Consider the following 27,896-nt stretch of genomic DNA (forward strand, 5'->3'; position numbering starts at 1 on the left):
TTTTTATTGTTTTTAAGTGCGTGTAGGTGTGTCATGTGAGAACAAGGCTCACGGAGCCCAGAGGGGTTGGACCCCCTGCAGCTGGAGTTCCAGGAGGTTATGAACCGCCTGCCATGGGTGCTGGGTCTCTAATCCAGGTTCTCTGAAAAAGTAGTACTTTCTAAGCCATCTCTCCAGCCCCCAATGTAAGAGAAGAATTTTAAACAACTACAGAGAGACATTAATGGTCACATACTGTAAAGGAGACACGTTTAGTTGCTTTTCCAAATTCACCTTTGGTTTTCAGCTCTGTGAAATTAATGTCTGATGGTGCAATATTGAACACTGTCAACAGAGGGTGCTAGAGACTCAATATGGCAGAAAAGCTCCCCCTCACCAACACACACTATTCTGGTGGGCTTTTGCTTGGGCACTCCTTGTGTAATGAATGGGTTCATCAGGAACAGCAGCGGACATGGCTATACCCCACCATGCTTTAACAGCACGGGCAGTGTCATTAGTCTGGGTCCTACAGCGCATCCCACACAAGGAAACAAGTCTTGAGCAATATTATCAACCAGCTTGACCTAAGTGACAGGATGGCTCATTTTGGTTCTCAGCATGACACATCTGCGAAGAGGGAGCCTTCAGGAATTACGTGAACCATATTGGAACCGTGGACATGCCTGTGGGTGTTTACTTGCTAACTGGTAAGGGAGGGCCAGGCCTACTGTGGGCGGTACCATCCCTGGGCAGGTGGGCTTGGGGTATGTAAGGTAGCTGAACCATAAGCCTGTGAACAAGCCAGAGTTCCCATGGTTCCTGTCTGCTCCTCCTTGAATCCTGGTCTGACTTGCTTCAGCGATGGACTGTGATCCAAGGTGTTTAAGTCAAATGAACCCTTTGCTCCCCAAGTTGCTTTGGTCGTGGTGTTTGTCACAGCAATGCAAAAGCAAACTAGAATAGTGGCCTAACACTCTGACTGCAGAAGGCACAGTCTTCTCACGTGTACAAAGAGCAGTCTTCATGATAAAGCGTGTGCTGAGTCCGAAGACAAGGCTTAGCGACTTTAAATACTGACAATATTCAAGGTGGCATATACAAGTTCAGTAAACCTTGTATTTTGTCTGAAAACTCGGTAATACAGTGAGTGTTTTGCTGGGGGACAGCTACTTTACCTGTACAGAAGTTCTTGTTTCGTTTTACATTGATCATTTTTTTTTTTTTTTTTTTTAAAAAAAAGGCCAGGTCCATGGTGGCACACACCTTAATCTCAAGGATTTGGGAGACAGATGGATCTCTATGAATTCAAGGCCAGTACATGGTGCATTTGAAAAACATCAATGTTGTATTTCTTTACAAGGAACTTACTTGAAATTTACAGCTAAGTGTAGTGTGAGTGGACAGAGGTGAAGAATATCCAGAACTCAGTTTAGAAACACGCCTTGCTTCCTGATTGTCAGTTCTTTAACCTACCATTATATCCATCCATCCCCCCACCCATCCATCCATCATCCATCTCCCCCACCCATCCCCCCACCCATCCACCCATCCATCCATCCATCATCCATCCCCCCACCCACCCATCCATCCATCCATCCATCATCCATCCCCCCATCCATCCATCCATCCATCCATCCATCCATCCATCCATCATTCATCCATCCATCATCCATCCCCCCATCCATCCATCCATCCCCCCATCCATCCATCCATCCATCCATCCATCCCCCACCCATCCATCCATCATCCATCCCCCCACCCATCCATCCATCCATCCCCCACCCATCCATCCATCCATCATCCATCCACCCATCCATCCATCATCCATCCACCCATCCATCCATCATCCATCCACCCATCCACCCATCCATCCATCATCCATCCACCCATCCATCCATCATCCATCCACCCATCCATCCATCATCCATCCACCCATCCACCCATCCATCCATCATCCATCCATCCATCCATCATCCATCCACCCATCCACCCATCCATCCATCATCCATCCACCCATCCACCCATCATCCATCCATCCACCCATCCATCCATCCACCCATCCATCCATCCATCCACCCATCCATATGTCCATCTATTGGCAGAATCTCATGTAGCCCACCCAGTCTCGCCTCAACTTGCTTTGTCGTCATGGATGACCTTGAATTTCTGATCGCCCTACCTCCACCTCCCCAGCGCTGAGATAACCGGTACACGGCAGTTTCAGGTTTACCGGATCAACACTGGGCTTTCAAGGAGAACATTTACCGACGTGACTACACCCTCAGCCCTACTGTTGCTTTTAGCCCACCAGTACAAATGTTAATGTGAAAAGTTTCAATAATAGTATGTTTCTCGATATTTGGGCCCACAGGAATGGACTCCAGACCATGCACTTTGGATATAGCCGCTCTGGTTGAATAGTATTGTGCCATGTTAAGGTGCAAGTTCTATGTGGACCGTAGGTGCCTTTGTCTAACAGTATAAACATCAAGGCCTGATAGTGAATAAATTGTATTTTATAAACAATGACAACTAATCATTTAATTCAGTTGGAATCTCCATACTTGGTGTGGAAATTTCCAAGGATTCTCACAATCAGGGTGCATGCCAACTTTAAAAACAGGTTAAGTGGAGAGTAGCCTGTACTTAAGAAAGCTATAGTTTGGTCAGGTATTTATTTGTACTGTCCAGACGTTATTGCCTTTTCCCCCAACTGCAGCCCAGGCCTCTTGATTCCTCCTCCGTGTTCGTAGCCGACCAGCAGGAGCCGGGCTTCCTACGATGACGGACGCTCAGAGAGGCGCCGGAGTTTCAGGGGACAACCTCCGCTCCTCGACCCGCGGCAGCGGTGAAACATCTCTGGGGACACAGTGACGCCTAGCAGCAGCAGCCGCGACCAGGCCGGGAGGCTGGAGCGGCCGGGACCCGCGGGAGCCGCCGCGTTGCCAGGGCGACACTTCCGGCCGGCGCGCGCAGCCCCCGGAGCAGGAGAGTCGCGCGGCGGGCGGCTAGACGTGCCCGGCGCCGCGAATTAGCCCGCGGGAGCGCGCTCACGGCCGCGCGTCTGCGCTTCCCAGGCTCCGTCGCTGACGCGTCGTGGACGTTGGGGAGCGGGAAGGCAGCGGCAGCGGGACCGGGATGAACAGCGGCGGCGGCTTCGGTTTGGGCTTAGGCTTCGGCCTCTTCCCTACGGCGGTGATTCAGGTGACGAACCTCTCGTCGGCGGTGACCAGCGAGCAGATGAGGACGCTCTTTTCCTTCCTAGGCGATATCGAGGAGCTGCGGCTCTACCCCCCAGAGTGAGTGCTGGAGCCCGGCGGGGGGAGGGGCGCGCCGCCATCGAGACCTCGGGCGCCGAGGCATGGGGGGGGGGGAGAGAGAGCGCGGCCGTCACGTGACCGCGCGCTTCCCTGGGCGGCCATGTTTGATGAGGGCACCGGGCCGCTTGCCCGCCCGTCTCCCCGAGTTGGGATTTTGTTGATTAACCTCGACGCGCGATGCCTGCGAAGGACTTAGGAGTGGCTTTCCCTTTCGAGCCTCCGGGACTGTGGTTGATGTCCGGGCTTCGACCTGGGTGCCCCCAGCCCTAAGGTTCCCCCCCGAACTTAAGATGGCCGCAGGTGGGCCCTCATGGCAAATGCTCATAACGTTTTTGCACTGGGAGAAATCGTGGAGACCGCCTGCAGTGGCCCGGACCTTTAGGTGTTAGTGTCAGGGTGCTAGTGCTGTTGAGAGTGCCTTTGGCAACATGGAATCAGGGCTGTTTTTGTTCCCCGGGGTGATCACAGACATTTACTATCTTTTTGATGTTTCTCACCGAGCCCGTATCTACGATCTTAAAAGATCACGTCAATACCTCCTTTTGGCAGCAGCCTGAATTTTTCTCCTAGAAGGTCACACTGGCTCAAACCTTTCAAAAACTATAAGTCAGTGCGGAATTATCTCTGCTGCGTCTGTGTGTTTAAAAATCAGGGCTTAATTGGCATTTTTATGTCGAGATCGCTTCCCAGTTAGTGTACTTGAAGTGGCACATTTCCTTATACAATGTTAACTAATCAGATAACTCGTAATGGTTTTCCCGTTCTTAAAATTCTCGTACTCACAAACTTTAAGAAAAATATTGCAGTATTTTGTTCTTTATGCAAAAATCATTTGAAGGAAAAGGGTATTTGTTACGATTTTTTATAGTAAAAGAATTGTCTTATTTCATAGTGATGCATATAGAGCGTTTTTTTTCTCCCGACTATCTACCTGTAAGTATTGAAACCACTGCATATTGATGTCCTATGCATTTGAATATTTAATTTTAAATTAAATATTTTCGTTTTTTTCTTGGAAATATTTCACGCATCCAGAAAAGTTGAAATACTACATTGAATGCCCATCCATATTCTCTTCACTCGAATTCACTGATTTGTTAGTACAGTTGGTTATTAAAATTTCATTTGTTCTAGCTGGGCGTGGTGGCGCACGCCTTTAATCCCAGCACTCGAGAGGCAGAGGCAGGTGGATCTCTGAGTTCAGGGCCAGCCTGGTTTACAGAGTGAATTCCCTGACTTATTTTGTATAGGGAAACCCTATCTTGAAAAACAAAACAAAAGAGCTAACAACAAAAAAAGAGTTCATTTGTTCCAAAAGTGGGATTCCTCCTCCTCTCCTTTCTCTAGTGTATCTTCAAGGACCACATGATTTTTGCCCCCCTCAGATCTAGAATAGGCCCCTCCCTCGCTTAAAAAAATCTTTCATGAAGTTGACCTTTTATGAGGTAGTATCTTGTAGAAGGACGTTTAGTCTGTTTAAACAGGTTACTGGATCATGCTGAGATTCAAGCAGTATATTTTTGATAATATATTTTTGATAACGCATGAGCACAGGGTTTGAGCTGTGACATTACAGTCTGTGCTGTCTCAGCGGCTGAAGGTGCTTTCAGCTGTCTCTCGTACTCAACAGTTAGCAATGAGGAGTGCTTGGGGAGGACCATGGCCTGCAAGGGTTGGAAGCCAGTCTGTAAAATACTCTGCCTTTGAGCTCTTGTAAATTAACTTTGGGACCGTAGAGTACCTGAGGAAATATATCACAGGATAGACTTCGTTCCCAGTGAGTCGCCATTGGTGCGGTGGTTGGAACTTGGGTTTAGGTGGCAGCACTGCCAGGTATTAACGACAGCTGGGAAGATGCACCATGAAGAGTCTATCCTCGTTTTCAGGGCCGGCCTGAGTAAACCCTCTTTCCTTTTCCTGCTTGGGAAAATGTTATTATTTGGGGTTTAAAGGTCAAAGGTAATGAAAAGGGTTGCTATTTGTATTAAAATAGAGTCAGTATGTCACAAAGTAATCAATTCCTTTGGCAAAGTTGTTGCCAGACAAATGTGTACCTTTCACAAGTGCTGGAGTGGAGCCTGGTTCTGGTTTTGCAGCACTGACAACGTTACTGGCAGGTTTTCCTCTCCATGATGCAGTTATGCAGTTTGGTGCGGTCAGTAGAATGTCAAACACAGTGATAGTTGTTTTGATTGTCATATAGACATTGTTTTGTGATTAATATTTAGAAGTTGAGTGGTTATTCGCTTTAAAATTGGAAATACATTTCTTTAGTGAAATGTGAACATAGCCCTATTTTGCGCTCCACCGTGTTTTTAAAACAGTCTGTCACGACCCTGAATCCGGCTTAGCTGGCTCACTCTAGGGATCTGCTGGGTTCCATTCCCTGGTGCTGCGGAGGCATACTCCACACCTTGCTTTTCTGTGAGTGCCAGGATCCTACAGATCCTTCTGAAGGCTTTGTGGCAAGTGTTGTACCGGCTGAACTGTTTCCCCAGGGGCCAGTTTCATAGGAATTTTTAAACACTAAGCATTCCTGTAAACAAGTCAGTAACACGGCTCACCAGGTGAAAAGGCTTGCCTCTTAAGCCTGCTATCTTGAGTTGGAAGGAGAGAAGTCAGCTCCTGAAGGTTATACTCTTGACATCTCTGTACAGTTCACCCCGTGTGCACACGCTTGCACAGACAATACAGAAAATTAAAGAAGAGTTTATGTAGACATTCATTAACATCATTCTTTTTTGTGTTGCCAGATAATTAAGTATCCAGAATTACTGTCCAATTTTTTGCACAATAGTTGAATTTCATAGTCCATGAAAACCTATTTAAACAAATTGCTTTTTTCAGTAGGCTTTCATTGTGAGAAAATATTCATACAGAAAAATGGACGTCATGGTGTGCAGCTCAATGAATTTTTACAGAGTTAAACAGAGCAATGTAGCAAGCACACAATGGGGAAGTACCTGCATCCTCCAAGTTCCCCTCTTCAGTTGACTCCCCCTTTACCCCTCCACTGTCCCCAAGGGTAATTCTTTTGATTTCTAACACTAGGGAGATTTTTACCTGCAGTTTTTCTTGCTTGCTCTGGTTTTCAAGTTCAAAGAACCAAAGTTAAAGTGTCTAACTACTTAAAGTAACTTAATTAAAGAAATAACATGCTGTGTTTGCTAGATTTTGTTGCCATGGCAAAACACCTAAGATCATAAAGCAAGGAGTTACTTTGGCTCAGGATTTCAGAGGTTTCAGTCTGTGCTGACTGGCTCTGATTCAGCCTGTAGCCAGGCCGCTGTAAGGAGCCAGCGACAAGATAAAATCTCCTTAAAGCTACAGCCTAGTGTTTTAGCCCAGCCCCCACCTCCTAATACTAATAGTGCATTCACCTGTTTAAGTAACACCAGCAGCTGAAGACCCAGCCTTCAACACACCAGAGCCCTTTGGGGGGCTGTTTCATAACCTAGCTTTAGCAGCCATTTTGTGTAGAATGGAGAACAAGAAAATCTGTAATTTTTTTTCTTTTTTGGTTAAAGTCTGTGATCTTAGCATCACCCCACCATACTCCTTCCATTAGCATGTTTTTCCTTCTGGCTCCCTGTATGTGCTTATTATAATACAGTGTAATCAAAGGATTCATACACTGTGATTATAAGCCTTTTTTACTTAATCTGTAATAAGCATTTTGCATATTACTGTGTTTTACAGTAATATTTAAAGACACGTGCTGTGTTGAGTGTTTTTTAAAATTCTGTCGTATGTTGGCCATCGTTTTAATTTTTAATTACAAATGAAGAAGTTTAAACTAGGTGCATTTGGAAGTGTTTGATCATCAGTAGTAACTGGAAGGGCTGTAGGCAGTGTCAGCAGTTTATAAGAAGGGCTTAGAACTGTCCCATCTAAAGCACTACTATTGGAGTCCTTAGATAAATGTTATGTTGGTTAATAATTTCATGCATAAAACTGTTTGTGTGATTCTGATAGTCTTTAAAATGAGGATTGCCAAGACCATTGGAAAACAGATATTTGCATTATGATTTGTAACAGTAGCAAATGAAGTAGCAACAACAATAATTTTATGGTTGGGGTCACCACAGTATGAGGAGCTGTCGTAAAGGGTCTCAGCATTAGGAAGGTTGAGAACCACTGTACTATATATATACCTTACGTGTATGTACCATGGTTGTGTTCTTTAGAGTAGACCACTTTTAGATCGGTTCCCATGGTACACCTTTCATGTAGTTTCTTTAAAAATTGGGCTGGTTTACTGTGTCCATAAATATTAAATTTAAAGTGAAGTAGAGATATTGAGGATACATTTTTCATTTTCAGTAGTGACAATTTAGGTATGCATTTTTTTCACAAAAAGGTCTGCCAACTTAAGAAATGTAGCTCTAGTGATGGATGGCTTGTCAGATTCTTGATTAGAGAGAGGACTGAACATATTCCTGTTGCTATTCCTAGGGCTTTAGTAGGCTTTTGACTCGCTTTAGCTGGGAAGGACAGAAAGTGTTACCTATCTTCTGTACTGGCGTTTGTTAAAAAAAGGTCTTTGCTAAGCTGAAGAATAAAGGCTGTGATGGCCATAGAGCAGTGGGGCTTCCTGGGACTGGGAATCAGAAAGGTAACTGCGATCAAAGTGACTGCCTTTTTCTCTCAAGAGGCTGTTTGTCTTTGTGTATCTTCTTTGTTTCTTTATGGACCTACTCTCTACTCCCGCATCTGACACAAGCCTCTTTCTAGAAAGAGTCTGATTGTTCTAAGTTTGTCTTTTCAAGCCTGCCTACCCAAATTAGGTGGTGTGTTCAGCCAGTGAAGTGGACTCTTGTGGAAGGGGCTAGAGAAACTTATAGAATGTGTTTGGGGGGGGGTGTTCAAATAAATTGTGCTAATGCCCTGCTGAAGCTGCATATGGTGCTCAGCGAGGGCTACCTGAGGCCTGTAATATCTTTGGATGGTTTCAGAGGATTGAGACTTGAGTCTTAAAGGTGGAATTAGTGTAAGGAGAGACAGAGAGGAAATCAGATTCCCGGAGTGCAGCAGCATGCCCAGAGTCCCCATGCCCAGAATACGTGTCTGCAGTTTTGGACATATATAAAATGAAGCCGGAACACAAAGGCGCCTCCAAGGAAATGTAATCTTAAGGGATGTGATGCAATTTAGGGTTTAAGGATCACACTGGCACTTTTGTGGAAGACCATTAATAAGGGATTAAAGTTAGACAAAGAGTGATTGACTTGGGAACTGTAAAGTGATCCAGGTGTGCATTGCTGAGGTCCTGAACTAAGACATCAGTAGTGAGAATGAGGAAGGACTTAGGATGATTTGTATTTGGGAGATGAGGAAGTTGGAAAGGCCAAGGATCAGGAGTGACTCAGGATTGGAATTCAAAGCTCAGTTTGACAAGAGAGGTTATTTCCTAGCATGCCTTGGTGGTTCTCACTGAGAACTGGCCTCAGTGTAGCACTTTGAGATGAAGTGAACCATCAGCTTTCTGTCTCTTGAACATTGCCGGTAGCTGTGGCAGAGGAAAGGGGCTAAGCTGTGGCTTTTAAGGCTTCTGCAGAATCCAGATGTTAGTTCTGTTGATCCACCATGGCAAATTATTTGGACACAACTAAGTTCATGAAGTAGAAGAGTCTAATTTTACCATGCACTTAGAAGGAGCATTGAAAATTTTGGTGAAATGTGGTAAAAATTTGGTGAATTTTGGTAAAACTAGTGACTCCCAGATACCAGAACAGAGAATGTCCTGTTACTTTTAACTAAACAGAAAATATAGGATACTGGGCGGGACTGAAAAGCGGAGAAGGCAGTGAATGGATTGTGAGCTAACTAAGGTAAGGGTGCATCAAAGTGTAATTACTATTCAGCAGGCATACTCTTGGATCTGGCTGTTCAGATCTCAGGACAGACCTAGGTTAGAGGTGTGGTAATGTAAAGGTGGTGGTTTAAATCTGAATGGGGTGTTTACTTATGTGACACTGGGTAGTGGACTTTGCCTTAGGTGATTGATTGCTGAGGAGGGGTTTTTAGTGAGGGCTGCTGTGAATTGGTGACCTTAGGTGGGTGAGAGAGAGGAAATTGAGCCGAATAGGAAAGAATTTGTAGTTTTAAAAACAACTTAAGGGACTGGAGAGATGGCTCAGTGGTTAAGAGCATTGCCTTTTCTTCCAAGGGTCCTGAGTTCAATTCCCAGCAACCACATGGTGGCTCACAACAATCTGTAATGAGATCTGGTGCCCTCTTCTGGCCTGCAGGCATACATGCAGACAGGATATTGTATACATAATAAATAAATAAATATTAAAAAAACTTAAGTGGTCCCACTACTTATGTACTTATATTTATAATATTGACTTAAGTTTTAAATGCAAATATTACAGTGTTTGGATATCAGTCTTTTTGCTGTGATAAAGGCAGCTTGAGAAAGGAAGGATTTATTTTGGTTTATAGTTCTAGGGTTATGGTCCATTATGGAGGAGAAGATTTGGTAGCAGGAATAGGAGGTAGGTGGTCACATTAAGTCCACTGTAAGGAAGCAGAGACCTTAATGCTGTGCTCACTTGGCTCTCTCCTTTTTATGTTGTTTATAGAACCTTAGCCCAGGGAATGTTACCCCTTCAACCACTCTAATCCAGATAATATGGAGTAGAACTGTCTCTTAGTGTTTGTGGATCCAGTTAGTTAGACTAGCAATGCTAACCATCACAGGTTAACAGTGTAACTGTAGCTTTAACCATTTAATGTCATTCTACATTGTTTCTACATTGCTTATGCGAAGGATTACAGAGAACAGATTTAGTAATAAATGACTGTGTAGGGGACTGGAAAGATGACTCAGTGGTTAGAGCACACACTAGTGTTAGGTTCCCCATGCCCTCTTAGGCAGCTTACTTGGGACTCCAGTTCCAGCCTTCTGGACCTGATTGCCACCAGCATTCACATAGGTACACACACTTAAAAATAACATGTCTTTTTAAAAGGGTGAATTTATAGCCAGGTGGTGGTGGCGCACACCTTTCATCCCAGCATTCAGGAGGCAGAGGTAGGTGGATCTTTGTGAGTTTGAGGCCAACATGGGCTACAAAGCAAATTCCAGGTCAGGCACCAAAGCTACACAGAGAAACCATGTCTGGAAAAAAAAAACCAAAAACAAACAGCAACAACAACAATAACAAAGGTGACCTTGTAATTACTGGTTAAGCAGTTATTTAGTGTTTTAATGAGAAGTAGTATAGATAACCCATGAAGGTAGTGATTTTATTTAATATAACAAGATCCTATTATAGACAAACTCTTTTCAACATGCTGTTTCCTTTTTATTATAGGTCTGTCTAGTTTGAATTGAATCAAATGGTCTAGAGTGTCTACTGTTTTGCAAAATAAATTACATAAAATTTGTTTGTAAAATCCTTTGTTTTTTTGTCCGAAAAGCACATTTCTCTGTAGCCTGAAGCCATCTGGTATATGCAAAAACTCCTTGTTTAATTCTGTATTACCTGATTGTATGGTTATTATGAAGTTTTCAGTGATTTCTTTTTCCATTGTTGGCGGTGAACCTAGGACCTCCCGTGCTACCACTAGCTATGACTTTAGCTCTGTTTTTAGTGATATAAATGTTGGGTAATGAGTTAGGATTGGGAGAGACTACAGTTTGAAGTCTTGAGAACTGGATCTTCTAAAGAGATTTTACCAGAGAATATGTTAGCTCTTTTCAAATGTCACTCAAGGACTGATTGATTTTAAATTTCACTTGTCAGGTTTTGTAGACAACCCTAGATTGACTTCTGCTTTGTCAGACAAGTCAGCAGTAAATGACTGAAATTTGTTGTTTCATGCATTGTCTTCAGCCCATGAAAATTACCTAAGTGTGGTGAGAGAAAGAAATTGCAAATGAAAATTATAAAACCATGCAAATGTTTATTAATCCATTTGTTTTCTTTTTATCTTGCAGCAACACACCTCTTGCTTTTTCCTCCAAAGTATGTTATATTAAGTTTCGTGACCCATCAAGTGTTGGTGTGGCCCAGCATCTAACTAACACGGTTTTTATTGACAGAGCTCTGATAGTAGTTCCTTGTGCCGAAGGTTGGTATCTCATGTTTTTTTTTTTTTTTTTTATTATATTGATTATTGTTTTAATATCTGTCCTGTGTGTTTGACTTTTCTAGAAATTGGCCAGTACTCTAAAAACACACCAGATAGAAAATTATACTGAAGTGGTTAGTTCATTACTCATGGATATTTGAAATTTTACAACTGGACACTTAGAAAATTTATTGCATATTTGCCTTTTATAGTTGGCTTTGGCTTTTCTGTAACCAATTTGCAGATTGTAAGAAGAGCTTTTGACTTTAAAAACTTAAGTTGGTATGGAAAAGTATTTAAAATGCTTATGTAAGTATATACTAATGGGACAGAGTTAAGAGTTTCCCAAGCAAAATGCTACACATTCAGCCAAATTGGGGTTGTAACATTTTTATATTCATTTGAAAAATGCTCAGTTTATTTTTTCAAATATCCTCTTAAGGTAGTTTTTCTCAATTGTTGTAAGACTGTATGGTTTTATATTTAGTCTAATTTTTGCTATACACTTAAAACTTTTTTCTTTGATTGGCTTTTATTGGGGAGGGTAATTGGAAAGCAATTTTTAAAGCCTCTGTCAAGGAGTGATGACAAAGGTGGGAGCAGGGCCAAAGGCCTTCTAGTTATCTGTTAAATTTTATGTCTTGCAGTGCTTTAAGAGCCAATTATTAAAAAATTTTAGGTTTTCCCGGAGTCATTCGTGTATAATTAATTGGTTTCTGATTTCGACAGTTTTAATGTACAATTACCTTAGAGTACTGACTGACTTACATAAATTTTAAAATTTGGTGATTTTTTTAAATTTAAATGTCCTTAGAAATGAACTTTTTTTTTTGCTGACTGATAGTACCTATTTTATAGCATAAAAGTATGCTAGAAACAATTTAATAGGCTTTTCATTGTGTGATTTTAAAACTTGTAGTTACTAAGTTAACATTAAAATCACTTAGTGCATCAGGAATTTGTTGCACTTTGTGAGTTTTATGATTGTTTCAGAACTCTTGCTTTAGAATGTTAAGAGCTATATTGCTCCTCCTAGACAGGTAATTTTGAAATTCCAGAACAGGAAGTTCTGGTTTCTTTTTTTTTTTTTTTTTTTTTTAACCCCCAGATAAATTAAAAGCATATTTCTCATGTTTCAGGGGTTAGAGTAGAGAGGGAAGATGGATTAAAGTAAATTATTTGTCAAGTAGGTTTTTACCTGACACTCTTTAAGAGCATAGTGAGCACATGCTTGGGGAGTAAGATGGGAGAGGAAGAGATATGAATTCTACAAAGTTTCATGCCATGAAACTGCACAGGAAGTATTCAGTAGATTTCTTAACTAGAAATATCAGAAGATTATAGCATAGGCTTTTATCATTACTGATTTTTGAAAGAGGAATTTTAAATCATTGGAACCTTGCTGTAATCCCATACAGTCAGAGAAGCTCTGGTTTGTAAGGAACTGTCAAGGTTATGAGCACATGGAAGTCTGTTGTTTATTTTACTTGGTAGAAATTTATAAAAACACAATCAGTTATAGCTCCTTAAATATTTTTAATGCTATCATTTTGAAAGAAAATTTTTACCAATTTTGGACATGCAAATCTAAACATTTACTGCATTTTGTAGTTCCATGTTTATATTGGGAAGAAACTGATACACATTTTTTATTAATTTTGTCAAATATAACTGATGAATTTCACAGCTGTTAAACCTGATTATGCACTGCCAACAAAGAAGTAATGCATTGCTCTATTAAAAAAGAGCGTGAGAGAAGCAAACGAAGGGAAGTGTGAGTGGAGGAAGCTCTGAGTGGAGGTGTGCGGTGCTTTGTGTGCCCTGTGCACTTGGCTCACTGCTCGCCTCCACGCCTTAGGAACAGCATTGTGGTGTAAATGGAAACGGCCATGTAAAACATTTTACGGGGTTTTCAGTTTCTTTCAGTTTGCTGGGTTTTAGTTCAGACAGTAATGTAGAAGAGGGTGGAAAAAGTGGTGTTGATACCTGTTGAGCATGAACTATTGCTAATAAAACATGCCATTTTGAATAAAATATACTTTCATTATACTTGTCTAGATATGACCTCTTTTTGTTGTTGCGTACATTTCAGATTTCCTTTTATAAATGTTAACACTTAGAAAAAATAAGATCAACATAGCAGGTGTCAGCCTAATCATCAGTCATAACTTTATGTCCACATTTTCTGGTAGATGGATTTTGACTATTAATTTGGTTTTGTATGTTTTCTCTATGTGATATTTGTGCATTATTAGATGACTAGACTGGCCAAGGCAGACCTGTTACACTTGCCTGAGTCAGGCATTGTTTGCCATGCCACTAAACCTGCCGCCAAGTGAAATCTTCATTGGGGAAATGAGATCGGAGTCTGAACCGCAGAAGATGGACGCCCTGTCTCTGTTTTTATTGTTTTACTTTAATTTCATTTCTTTTTATTTTGTCCCTTTTTTTGTTTTGTTTTGTTTTTGTTTTGTTAAATCTCTCTCACTTTTAGCTTGTGAGCTGGTTTTCCAGTTCTTTGTAAATGGTATTCCATTAAGAATTTATAACGTGTTGCAAATTTATGGGGGAATGATTAACAGAACTCAACCTTGAGATGAACTAAATTGCCATGCAGTAAGTTAGAGTGCAGTGCTGGGAAGATGCTCAGGGCCTTTTAATTGATGTTTGTGGGTTGAGGTACATTTTGATCTTCAAACATTAAAATGCTTACTGGAATCGTAGGAACATTTTCTGATGGGCTCAGTGCTTATTATTTTCCCCAAGTCTACATCTCTCATAAAACCAACTGATGGCTTCTAATTTTTATCCTTCCCCTAGAACTATAGGCATATAAAACCAGCAAGGAAAATTAAGTACATTTCTTTTAACAATCTGAAGGTAGGGGGAGGTCTTTGACTTTTATTAGCTTGGTCTTTAAGAAGCCTTTTGTTGCCTCTGTGGGGAATGGATATTAGAGAAAACTATTGGTTATTTATTTGCATGCATTTTTTTTTTTTGTTTGCTTGAATTTTTTTTTTTTGTTGAAAATTCTTCAGAGGTTACTAGCTTTTTACATGGATTCTGAAGTCAGGACTCACAGTAGCGTGAGAGATGTTTCCCTCAGTTTTCTTTGAAATATAGTTTGGGGAAAATGCTAAATGCTTATGTGTTTTATACTTCTATATACTCTGGTAGAATGTTAGAGGATAAATTTTATTTTGGAAATAAAGCAATGGAACTTTTCTTAAAATATCTTTCATAGAATAAGACAGAAATAATATTCAGCTTATAGTTATTGATTTTTAACAGTTTGTTGTCATGAACAGCAGGGAGAATCTGATAGCCTGCTGGTATTTAAGATAGAACTGAGGCCTCACAGTACTAAGTAATGAGCTTGGCTCATGATTGTGTAGCCTCTGTACTGTATGAATAGCTGGATTTGGTTACTGACAAATAATATTAAACCTAGAACTCTTTGAGGTGCGTGAATTAGGGTAATGAAGCATAGCGTGCCCACCTCAGGACAGCAGTTACTCATCAGATGTGTTCAGGTTTTAAACCTTAAAAAGTACTCTATATTTCTAATAGATAAAATGAATGTGATAATTATTATAAATAGTATAGTATATGTGGCATATATAGATTTATAGTAATAGTGGTAACTGATAGTTCATTGTTATTTGATGTCTTCAGTAAGGCCTACCTTGTTATCATTCTGCATGTTATGAAATTTATTCTCCAGAAGTTAAAGTAATAGCCTCGTTTTTTAAATTAGTTAATTTTAGATGCTGTAAAATTAGAAAGTATGCATTTGCCAAAACCCCTAAACTAATTCTAATTTTCTTTCTATAGATAAGCTATAACCATTATCTAAAGTTTTAAATTCCAACTTGAATTCCATCCATCCTTAGAGATCTTTCCAGAAAAAGTTGTTTGGAGATTTCTCTCTTACATCTGGTTGTATTAAATAGGATTTTACCACTGAAAGTAGGCATTATACTTTTGAAAACTTGCCATATGTATTTCAGTCTTCGTGATTTTTTTTAAAGTACAGTTTTAAAATAGTCTTAATTGATAATAGAAATGGTTATTTATATATGCAATCAAGTTTGAGAAAGTTTTTTTTTTTTGCTAAAAAGTTAAGGGAAATGTGAAAGTTTTAGTTTGTCAGGTTTTTTTTTAATTCAGAAACTAAATATGGTAGGACATGAACTTCAAAGTAGATTTTCCATTTTTTAAGTTGCAGGCATTTTTCTTCACTTCTAAAGTGATTTTAGTTTATTCTTTTAGAAAGTTACAGACTATAAGAAAAGCATTTTTAAGTACTAGTTACTATTATTCAGATAAGTTGCATCTGAAAGTTAGAATTTTTTTTTATCAGTTGCCTAAGGATCTTTGGGATTGGATTCTTTCTGGCATTACTGATGTTGGTGAGGTGCGTTTTTGATGAATGGGTGTGGACCATTGAAGCTGATTGCATGTTCTAGTTTCCTGTTTCTTTTGTTTATCTGAATTGAGTGGAGTCGTGGAGAATTGTTAGAATTGTCTGCTCACAGTAGGTAGCTTCAGTAACAGGGTAGAGACACTCATTATGGAGCAAATTTCAATTCGCACATATTTGTTTTTTTCTTTTTCTTTTTTTTTTTTTTTGACTAATTTGGTTATTTGCCATTTCTGGGGATTAAACTTTAAAAAATGTTCTTCTTTTCTGTATCTGATGTTCTGTGTGCTATTAGTGACGCAGCCAACACGAACGGTTGTCATGTGTAACACAACTTTCGATCACCGCGAAAACAGCGTCCTGGGAAAGCGTCCATGCTTGATATCGTTTGGTTCATGAACATTAAGTTTCCAGTACAGGTGACCCATAGCTCAAAGTGTTAAATAATTGTCTACATTATTCAGTTTTTAAAAATAATATTCCATTAATGAGATTGTTAGTCTTTGAAGTTTTGCTCACTTTTATTTTTCCTAGTAGAGCAGGATAAAAGGAAAGACTTATTTTCTTATTTGTTTCTTTGTACGGATCTGCTAGATAGATTCATTTATTATTATTATTTTTTAAGTGCAAGGGTAATTGTAAAATCATAGTGTAAAGTTGGTGTGGTGTTTCTGCTCTCCATAATATTTGGAACTTGCCTCTGCAGGTAAAATCCCAGAGGAAGCCAAAGCCCTTTCTTTACTGGCTCCTGCTCCAACCATGACAAGCCTGGTGCCTGGTGCAGGGCTGCTTCCCATCCCGACCTCCAGCCCTCTGACAGCAGTGAGTAGTGTAAGTCCTCTCAGTGGGTGAGCTCTGACTGTGGAAACTGGTGAGGAAGGAGGGGGAAGTTGTTTTCACCTTGTGTTAGTGACACCATCCAAAGTCCATACATAAGAACTTACCCCACATCATCTTACTTGAGCTTGTTTTGGGGATTACTCTGAAATATTTGGGACTTGTTTAAATTTGAGGATTCAAAAAGGGTTATTTGTTAGAAAAATAATTTCCAGAACTTGGTGCTTTAGATAGCACAGACTAGATCACTCCCCAGTTCAAGAGGACCAGGACTAAGAAATTTAAACAGGAATTTAGTGTTAGTCATGGGAGTGCCTGGTGACTGAGAAGTTGAAACAAGGTTTGACAAACACCTGAGATTTTTCTGTGTAGAATTAAACAATTAATATCTTGTGATTTCTTAGTAAAAGAATAACTTAATTATTACTGGGCTTTTAGTTTTTGCGTGAACTATCCAGTCAACTCCTTTTAAAGGAGGGCCATTCGACAGGTAAGGACTGTGACTAGTGTTTCCTAGGGAGCGCACAAACTTTGTGACTGTGATGGTCAGTTTGTCCTGATTAAAGAAGTGGTTTCTGAAACTTTGAATCTTGCCCAGCATTCTTCTCTGGAGACCTGCACTATGATCTATGGAGCGACATGATTTTTACCCTCCCTCCAAATGGTTTTCTCCTTATGTAGCCCTGGCTGTCCTGGAGCATTCTCTAGTCCAGGCTGACTTTGAACTCAAAGATATCTGTCTGTTTCTGCCTCCCAAGTGCTGGGATTAAAGGCGTGTGCTACAACTGCCAGCTTTTGCAATTTTTTTTTTCCTCGAAATGATTTTTAATTGAACTTCTGTGTTTGGGGTACCCATGCTGGTCAATTTGGCTGCAGCATAGTGAGGAGAGAGAACCAGGTGTAGGGGGTGGATAGGATACTGACTTTGTAGGGCTTTTTAGATCATAGAGAGGCATTTGGATTTTATTTTTAACTTGATTAGACTCTAGCATGTTTTCCAAAGAATAAGACTGGCCACTATGACAAGAGTAAATGACATTGATTTTTCATCTTTAGGAACTGCTTTTATTTACTAGTTCTTAAATCTTGGTCATTTACAATATATTTACACATATTGTTAGTTAATCAGTTTTATGGAGTAGCACAAGGAGAAATGAAAGTGGTTATATTTTTTCCTTGAAAAAAATCTTTTGTTTTGCCAAATGCAGAGAATGTTTTCAGGTCCTGAGATCTATCCCTTCTAGATTAAAATAAACACGTTTCCTAATATATGTCCTGAAAACTGATTTTATGAACGTTCTAGAAAAATTATCTCATGGAGCCTAGAAAGATGACTTGACAGTTGAGAGCACTTACTGCTCTTGCAGGACCTGGGCTTGGTTCTGACTACCTTTGTTGTGAGGTGCCTTACAATCTTCTGGAATTCCAGTTCTAGGGGATCCAGTACCTTCTTTTGGCACCTTTGTGGTGCACTTAAACTCATAAATGTACACATAAACATAAATGTTTAAAATTTCATAAAAGATGATACAATGTTTTTTGTTTTTGTTTTTTTTTTCTGTTGTTACACCCGTGTGCCACCTTGCTTGAGTTAAGTTTTTCTTAATAAAATTGGATTTAGTAGTACTGATCTCTTAGTGTTGATAACAAGGATTATTTTTTAATTTATTCACTTAGTAATCGTGGACACATACCCTAGAGTAATAGCTTCAGTCACATGGTGCACACATTTCCAAGCACCTCCTCCCCTGTTTCAGCACTCATGCTGCGGACGAGTGTGATTGTAGTTTCTTTTAAGGTTTTTTGAAGTTTTGTTCTTTTTCTTTCAGTATGTGATTTTGCTCTTTAAATAGTTTCCCACACACAGTGCTTTTTTTTTTTTTTTAAAAAAAAAAAGCTCAGTCCTTAATGATGAAAATGTAGAAAAGCTTCAGAGTTATTTTGCTGACCGTGTATGCATTCTGTGTTAGCATGTATTGACTGAGGGAGCATCAGACAGAAAGGTACTGTACTGAATGCTTGCTGGACAGGGGTATTGTGACTCCAGGCTCTTAGAAACTTAACCTTACCTCTTTCCTACAGTGTACAATAATACTGTTTATTTTATGGAAATCACAGAATGCAGCTACCTTGAAGGTTAAAAATTAGTGTTCATTTTTAGTGTCAGTTTAAAGGTAGTTAAAAACGTTATTAAAAACTAATATGATTTCACGCTTAATAATTGAGATACGTGTAGCTTAAAGCAAGGGATCCTTTTATACCTCCCATTCATGATCTCCTGGTAGCAAGATGAAAGAACAATACTTGGAACACTATTGAAAACTGTGCCTTATGGTTTACTTTTATTTTTTATAGCTTGGTGTTTCACTTAGCAGTTTGGGAGCCATACCGGCAGCAGCACTGGACCCCAATATTACAACACTTGGAGAGATCCCACAGCCACCACTTATGGGAAATGTGGATCCTTCCAAAATTGATGAAATTAGGAGAACAGTCTATGTTGGAAATTTGAATTCGCAGGTAACTAGGAAGAAACTGAGTGGCACTATCTGCTTATTCATTCTTCTTACAAATTCTGTTGATAAAGTATTATTTACTTATTTTTAAATTTTATTTTTATTAGCATATTTTATATAATAGGTTTTATTATGGTTTTGATGCATGCATATATTTTGATGGTATTCATTTTTCCCACTATTCTCTTGTGACTACCTCACCCCATTGGTCCCCTTTCTCCTCCCAGCTAGTCCCCCTTCTACTCTCATGCGTATCTTGTGACCCAGGAAGTGTAATCAGGATCTTAAAGGAGCATAGGTAAGGGGCCGTTGACAGGAGCCTGGGAACCTTGCCAGTGGCCCCGTCACTAAATAAAAAGTACTTCCCTCTCCCTACAAGCATTAGCTGCTTTAGTTACCTGATTTTAAAAAGAAAAAAAGATTATACTGTATTAAAGTGTCACTCTGCTTCCTCAGACAACGACAGCTGATCAACTACTTGAATTTTTTAAACAAGTTGGAGAAGTGAAGTTTGTTCGGATGGCAGGTGATGAGACTCAGCCAACTCGGTTTGCTTTTGTGGAATTTGCAGACCAAAATTCTGTACCAAGGGCCCTTGCTTTTAATGGAGTTATGTTTGGAGACAGGCCACTGAAGTAAGAAATCTTCAACAAAGAAATTTTAATGGCTTTGAAAAAGTTTTAACATGTTTGATTTAATTAAGGCTTTAAAAAGAATAGTTATTGGCAATTTGTGGATAGGAAGAAACTATTAAGTATGAATGAAATGCATGACACCATAGCATGTTATATTTGTAGACATCTCTTTCTTCTGTCTTCAATATCTAGTTAGCCATTAACTCTTTGTTAATGTATATACATTATACATTATGTGTATATATTTGTATATAATACATAATGGCTTCAGGTATTTTTCTGTATAGTTCTGTAAGTCATGTTTGTTTTGTGAAGATTACGGATTAAGGGCAACTTGTAGTCGAACTACAGGACTTCTTGTAATAAGAATTTTGGTGAATTCCAAATCCTATGAAGAAAGTAGTGTTAAGTATTTAGAAGTGTTTTAAATCAGACATTGTGACTTAATCTGCTCATGTCCATCCCTGTTGGTAAAAATTATATATCACTTTTCAGATACTCAAGACCAGAAATTGTGTATTTCATACAGATTATTAAAGTAAATGTGGGTTTGAGTTTTATAGGTTATCTCTTAATTAATAGTTTTATGGGATTTTACTCTTAAAAGATAAGTCACTGTTATATGCTCAGTCTTCTCAGTGGAGAATGGGTAAATAGACAAAGCAGGTGTGTCTGTATGTGTCACAAGAGCCACCTTACCTACTAGGGGAGGTTTACCATATGCCTTTCAACTCTGAAGCTGTGCCTGACTCATATGGGACAGTATTGAATAAAATGGTCAAGTAGTTAGCTTCCCTTTCATTCTGTTGGGGTATGCAGGTTATTAGCAGAATCTAAGTAAGAATAGAATTGTTCCATGACTGGTGGTGGTGGTACACACCTTTAATCACAGCACTCGGGAGACTGAGGCCAGCCTGGTCTACAGAGTGAGTTCTAGGATAGCCAGTTCTGTGCAGTAAACGATGACTCCATAAAAACCAGCAGGGTTGGGGGAGAAGTGGTCCATTTTAATCCTGGTGTCAGCATTGTTGTTTTTCTAAGGTATATGCACAAGCACTTGTAATTGTTTATTGTAATTCACTTGTCTGTTCAATTGTTGAAGTTAGATAGACTTCAGTTTTTCTTTTTTCTTTGCTTAGCAAGAACTGATGGTAGGTTTAGATGAGCGATTAATCATGGTTTTCTGAGATTGCTGTTGGCTATTCTGTATTTAGTTATTTTATTCCTTATGTGCTGTTGCAATACCCTCAGGTTTATAAATGTGTATATCTACTAACAGTTGTTTCATGTTTTATAAACTGTGGTGTGTTTGTGATATACTAATATTTTTAATTTAGAATAAATCACTCCAACAATGCAATAGTAAAACCTCCTGAGATGACACCTCAGGCTGCAGCTAAGGAGTTAGAAGAAGTAATGAAGCGAGTACGGGAAGCTCAGTCATTTATCTCAGCAGCTATTGAACCAGGTAAGGCCACAGTGTTGTTGTATAGTCAGAGAGAGTCTTAGGACTGGAAGGAATTTTAGAATTACACTGCTCAGTTCCTTCATTGTACAAATAAGAAGACTGAAACTCAAGAAATAGTAAGTGGATTATTTAGAATAAGTCAGCACAAACCGACATTTCCCTAATACTGAGCTGACACACTTTAGCTTAAGTGAGTCTTCTATGGCAACAAGTCAGTGTTGAGGTTGGTTTGCTAGAAACAGTATGAGTGTTATTATAAGGCCAAAAAGGAAAGAAAAAAATGTGTAAAATGTTAAAAATAGGCAGCTTGACTTTCCCTCAAAGTTTTAATTTTAAGATGAGAAAGGGCATATGATTTCAAAAAACACACTCAGTCTTACAAGATTAAAGGAAAACTGACTCATTTTGTGTTGCTAAGTGCTGTAAAATCCACTCTAAAAATGTCTATGTGATTTAGCTTTAATTAGATTTCCTAAATTAACACTTGGAATTTAGCTTCAATTCTAACAAAATAAATGCAGGAAGGTCTTAGCCTCAGTGTCCTAGGAATTGCAGACATGTTTTAATCGTACGTTATGGCAGCAACAAAATACTACGAACAGCTGTTTATAATCATCTGGTTTATATGTACTGCTGCAGGGTGGCTGCACTCAACGAGTTTATGCAATGACTTTCTTGGATGTTTCTGAAGGATAATTGCACAGGAGGAGGATGTACAGAGAGTAGGCCCCTTGCACTATATGTGGTATATTCCACTTGTGCCTAATTATTAACTGGGATTTTTAATTGTTCTGAGCTTACGCTGCAAAGTGGTTTTTTCCTCCCAGAGTCTGGAAAGAGCAATGAAAGGAAAGGCGGTCGATCTCGTTCCCACACTCGCTCAAAGTCCAGGTCTAGCTCAAAATCCCATTCTAGAAGGAAGAGATCACAGTCAAAGCACAGGTGAGACTCTCTACTATCAATGCTTAATGTTTTGTTGGTTTTGTGTTCAAATAGTTAAGATGTCGAAGTATTAGAATCCAGAAATTTTCATTAGTGTTTGCTTACCTGGTAGTGTGCTTACTGTTAGCTAACGCTCTACCAGTAGTGGTCTAGTTGTGGGTGCACCAGTTACTGCCCTGCCCATTTCTTGCTTTATGTTCAAAGGAAAGAAAGTTTATCAAATTGGTTCTTTTCTCTTTGTTTGGTTAGTTTTTGAATTTTCGAGACAGGGTTTCTCTGTAGCCCTGGCTGTCCTGGAATTTGCTCTGTAGATCAGACTTGTCTTGAACTCAGAGATTGGCTTCCACCTCCCAAGTGCTGGGATTAAAAGCATGTACCACTGCTGCCCAGCTCAAATTGTTTCTTAATTTTTCATCTTAATTTTAAATCTTTAATTTTAGAAGTGTTTTTCATATTTGCGTATGTTTTGTACTTGATTTTTTTGTAAGCTAGCCTTTCACACATACTTAGCAGGAAGTGTTTTCCTTGTACATTCTGAGAAAAGCTAATGCCGGAGCAGTGCTCAGGGTCTCCAGGCGGAAATGGCGCTGGAGAGGTAGCAGAGAGTTCTACATCTGCATCCTCAGGCAGCAGGAAGAGAGAACAGCACTGTACCTGGCTTGAGCTTCTGAAACCTCAACCCACTCCACCCCTAGTGGCATACTTCCTCCAGTACCTCCTGATAGTACCACTCCCTATTGGCCACCACAATGCCTGACATGTAGTGAGTCTTCATTGTTGCTGAGTCACTCGTGTCGTGAGAGAATGACGTAGATGTGTGCATGTGCAAAGTAGGGGAATTAAAGGAGGAGGACTTGAGAAGCTGCACACACCTTCCATCTTGTTTCTGTTTCTGTGGTGATGAAGGAGATTGAAAGATGAGGTGGGAAAATAGAGTGTTGTTCTTTGGCTTTGGTAAACTGTATTTCTGGCCCTTTTAATGGTATGGTACATATGTAGTTTACAAAATCTCCTTTGAGGACTTTACTGTCTCCAAGATCTTATTGAGGTAAGCTCAAAAATCAAATGCCCTATATTTAAGCCACTGTGGTCTACATAGTAAATACCAGATCTGCTAAACCTACATTATCTCAAAAATACCCGGAAAATAAGTGCAGTCGGGACCAGAGTCAAAGCTTGAAAGTAACACAGATGCAATAGTATAAGACCAGGATGTATGATGGATGGATTCCTACATGTTGACAGCATAAAGAAGATTGAGGAAATAGGAAGCTGCTGAAGGGTAATAAAGACTGATGTCTTAGTAAAGGTGTCTGTTGCTGTGAAGAGACACTGTCCACGGCAACTCTTATGAAGGAGATGTTTAATTGGGGTGACTCACTTAGAGCTCAGTGATTCAGTCCATTATCATCATGGTAGGACATGGCTCCGTACAGGCAAATGTGGTGCTTGAGAAGTAGCTGAGAGTCTTACGTCTTGCAGGCAACAGGAAGTGGACTGGGACACTGGACAGTATCCTGAGCATAGAAACCCTCAAAGTGCACCCCCACAATGACACTCTTCCTCCAACAAGGCTGTACACTTTAGCAAAGCCACATCTAATAGTGCTAATTCTTATGAAATTAGGCCAGAGACATTCAAACCACCACAACTAGTTTCCTAAGTCTTGTTTTGAATGGTTATAAAGGAGAGCCAAGCTCTAAGGTTGAGAAAAATTAAAACTTGTTCATTAACATCAGTTTCTTTGATAATTGATGAAACTTTACATGCTTTTAAAAATTAGGGCAATAACTGAGGTCTTTGAATTTGCATACTATTTTCTCCCTCTAGGATAATGGTTCTTAACCTGTCTTCTTGGGTCACATATCAGATATTCACATTACAATTGGTAACAGTAGCAGAATTACAGTTATGAAGTAGCAGTGAAATAATTTTATGGTTAGGGGTCACCATAACATGTGGAACTGTATTAAAGGATCATAATATTAGAATGGTTGAGAATCACTATTCTGTTTATTATGTATAAATTGAAATTTGGCAGTTCTTGATATTCATGACTGAACTTTCATATAGTTGCATCTGAGGCTAATATTAGAAATAAGTGGCTCTTCATGCACACACACACATACATGGCCAACATATTTTACACATGCACGTTGAAATAGGCTAAAGACAAAAGAGAATGAGTTACCTCTGAAATAGAGGCATGGGATCATTCATTAAATACATAAGACTTGGGGGTTTTGACCTGAAAGAATCTTCCTACACTTTCCCCTACTCCTCGGCTGACTTAGCAGGGTAGTGTAGATTATAATGTCAGCTGTTTCTAGAACTTTGCTTCCCCAGGCAGAAAGCTATTCCCATGAAAGAGCTCCAAAAGTTGCTCTTCTAAAAGTGCAGGACCATTTATCTACAAACAGCAATGTAGAGATTGCTAAAGCATATAACTTGTTCCCCTCAGGACTCAAAAGCAGTTTTCAAGGAAGCCAGGATTAAAGACAATTGGTGATGTGAAAACTCAGGCAAAGGAAACGGTCTCTAGATTTGAGGCTTGTAATGCTGTGATGAAAGGGAAAGCTATCCCTGAAAATACTTCCTCTGATAGGAAATAACCATTAAATTATTTTTGTTTTGTGTCCTACACAATAATATAGCTGATAAATTTTCCAATAAATTAATTTCTGGTGTTATAACTAAAACATTATAGAAGGCTCATTTAAAAAACTAAACTTTGCCAGGCGGTGGTGGCGCACGCCTTTAATCCCAGCACTCGGGAGGCAGGGGCAGGCGGATCTCTGTGAGTTCGAGGCCAGCCTGGTCTACAAAGGGAGTTCCAGGACAGGCTCCAAAGCTACAAAGAAACCCTGTCTCGAAAAACCAAAAAAAAAAAACAAAAAAAAAAACAAAAAACTAAACTTTTTGCAGTTGAAATTCTAAGTTTTGATCTCCTTACAATTTGTTTTTCTTTAGGAGTAGATCTCATAACAGGTCACGTTCAAGACAGAAAGATAGACGTAGATCCAAGAGTCCACATAAAAAGCGCTCGAAGTCTAGGGAGAGGCGGAAGTCAAGGAGTCGTTCACGTTCACGGTGAGTTCTAGAGATACAAAGAAAATTTAAAATTTATCAGTTCTCAGTCATTTGAAATTGTGGTTTAGGTTTATCATGAGAGAAATAAGGCTTTCTTGTTTCTTTAGTGTCTAGGATTAATTTTGAGTGCCTCTAATGCAAATATGATCAGTGTGATTCAAGTCAGCCTGGTAATTGTCTACTCTGTAAGCTCAGGTCCACATTCGAGTTACACAGAAATTTCTAATGTCTGTAGCCATTGCAGATGATATTGTATTGGTAAAGGTCTCTCTTTTTGAGATAAAATTCTTTGAGCTAAGAATTTGTTTGTTTTTCAAGGGATAAGAGAAAAGATACCCGAGAAAAGGTGAAGGAAAAGGACAGAGTAAAGGAGAGAGAGAAGGAAAAGGAGAAAGAGAAGGAGAGAGAAAGGGAAAAGGATCGTGAAAAAGACAAGGAACGGGGTAAAAACAAAGATAAAGACCGAGAGAAGGAAAAGGACCAGGAAAAGGAGCGGGACAAGGACAAGGAACAAGACAGAGACAAGGAGCGGGAAAAAGACAAATCCAAAGAGGCGGATGAGAAACGGAAGAAGGAGAAGAAGTCCAGAACTCCACCCAGAAGTTACAATGCATCAAGAAGATCTCGTAGTACCAGCAGGTTTGTGTGTACATAGGCCCGCATGCCTGTGGTTGTTTGTGTGTGGAGATTATAGGGCAACCTGGGGTCTGTGTGTCTTCCTTCCCAGTACTGGCATTACAGATGCGTGCTACCATGCCCTGTTATGTGCTGTGCTTTTCCATATGGGCTCTGGAGGTAGAACTCAGGTCCTCGTGTTTGCACTACAAGCTCTTTACTGACTGAGCTATCACTGCACCCTGCTTCAACTCTTTCCATGAGGTTGCTGGTGATCAGTGAGTACATTTTTAATCAAGGGGGAAAGATTATTCTACACAAGTATAAAAGTAGTAACATTTACCCTTAATTGAACAACAGAGGGGTCACTACATCATTGAACCTCCTGGGTGAGATATTTGGACCGACTTAGCTGTCTTTCATAATGCAATATTTAAATAATATTACTTATTATTTTTCCTAGAGGATGACATGTGATGGGGAAGATGTTTTTCTATTTAAAATTCTTTTTTTTTAAAGATTTATTTATTTATTATGTATATGATAGACCAACCCTTAGGTGGGTGGAGTAAACAGAACAGAATGCTGGGAGAAAGAAGTCGAGTGAGTGAGTCGCCATGATTCTCCCACTCCAGACAGACGCAGGTTAAGATCTTCCCTGGTAAGCCAGCTTGTGGTGCTACACAGAATATTAGAAATGGGTTAGATCAGTATGTAAGAGCTAGCCAATAAGAGACTGGAACTAATGGGCCAGAAATGATGGAGGTGGGTCTTGTATTAATCTGTTGCTTTCATTGGTTAGTTAATAAAGAAACTGCCTAGGCCCACTTGATAGACCAACCCTTAGGTGGGTGGAGTAAACAGAACAGAATGCTGGGAGAAAGAAGTCGAGTGAGTGAGTCGCCATGATTCTCCCACTCCAGACAGACGCAGGTTAAGATCTTTCCTGGTAAGCCAGCTCATGGTGCTACACAGAATATTAGAAATGGGTTAGATCAATATGTAAGAGCTAGCCAATAAGAGGCTGAACTAATGGGCCAAGCAATGTTTAAAAGAATACAGTTTTCTGTGTAATTATTTCGGGGCATAAGCTAGCCATGTGGGCGGCTGGGTGCTGGGGACGCAGCCCTGCTGCTCATATTACAACATGTATACAGTGTTCTATCTGTATGTATGCTTGATGGCCAGAAGGGGCACCAGATCTCATTGTAGATGGCTGTGAGCCACCATGTGGTTGCTGGGAATTGAACTCAGGACCTCTGGAAGAGCAGGCAGTGCTCTTAACCTCTGATCCATCTCTCCAGCCCCTCTATTTAAAATTCTTATGTGTAATAGTTGACCTTTGAGGCTTTGGTGTTTCTCTAGAATGGTGTGGTAAATCTTAGCATGTCCTAATGATATCTAAAGTTCTAGTGTGAGTCCTTTCTGTCATCTTGAGTTAACTTTTACTTCTATTATGCTTTGTGTATGACATTTAAGTTTTGTTTCTTGATGTTTTAAGGATTAGATTTTAGCATTGTTGTTTCCACTTATTAATAGATAAACTGCCACCAGGTGGCAGCAGGTTGCTATAGTAACAGCTACAAAATGAGAATATTCCTCTAGGTTCTTTAAACCTCTTCTTACCCCTTATTTCAGATTGTTGTATGATAAGTTAAGCTTAGTCTTTTAAAAATATTTAAAAATAACGGTTTCAACTAATTTTAAAGTTGGCTTTTTATTGCAAACAAGTTGATAAAGGAATATATTTCCTTTTTAAAAAAAGAGTTACTTAATGGTGTATTTTTTATGCTAGCCTATTAAAAGATAATAAAAGCTAGTTGCAGTGTTTATTGGGTGTTGTTATAAGAGGACAGTTCTAGTTCTTGGCTGACTTTGATATCTCACCTTGTTTAGTCCTTCCAGCAAGCTTGTGAGACTATCACAACCTTGGTAAAGACAGGCCTTTCCCTTGCCCCCTGCTCTGCTGTCAGAAGTGCAATGCCT

At 39.7% G+C, this 27,896-nt stretch overlaps 1 protein-coding gene across 3 annotated transcripts in view; it reads left to right on the plus strand.

Annotated features, from left to right (window-relative positions):
- The first annotated feature begins 2,994 nt into the window (after positions 1–2,994).
- Srek1 (splicing regulatory glutamic acid and lysine rich protein 1) overlaps positions 2,995–27,896 on the plus strand; it is a 34,765-nt gene continuing 9,863 nt past the window's right edge. Inside the window, exons 1-9 of one of the 3 annotated variants that reach the window (XM_057789450.1) lie at positions 2,995–3,281; positions 11,251–11,384; positions 16,514–16,629; positions 19,000–19,164; positions 19,617–19,795; positions 21,133–21,263; positions 22,091–22,205; positions 25,176–25,295; positions 25,614–25,934. In XM_057789450.1, the coding sequence (XP_057645433.1) occupies positions 3,121–3,281; positions 11,251–11,384; positions 16,514–16,629; positions 19,000–19,164; positions 19,617–19,795; positions 21,133–21,263; positions 22,091–22,205; positions 25,176–25,295; positions 25,614–25,934 (1,442 nt within the window). In that variant the 5' untranslated portion in view covers positions 2,995–3,120. Of the gene's footprint in view, positions 3,282–11,250; positions 11,385–13,654; positions 16,227–16,513; positions 16,639–18,999; positions 19,165–19,616; positions 19,796–21,132; positions 21,264–22,090; positions 22,206–25,175; positions 25,296–25,613; positions 25,935–27,896 lie in introns of those variants that run through there. The other 2 variants (XM_057789448.1, XM_057789451.1) reach the window with 2 other exon arrangements.

This window comes from Chionomys nivalis, chromosome 15 (genome assembly GCF_950005125.1).
Source record: "Chionomys nivalis chromosome 15, mChiNiv1.1, whole genome shotgun sequence".
NCBI lineage: Eukaryota > Metazoa > Chordata > Mammalia > Rodentia > Cricetidae > Chionomys > Chionomys nivalis.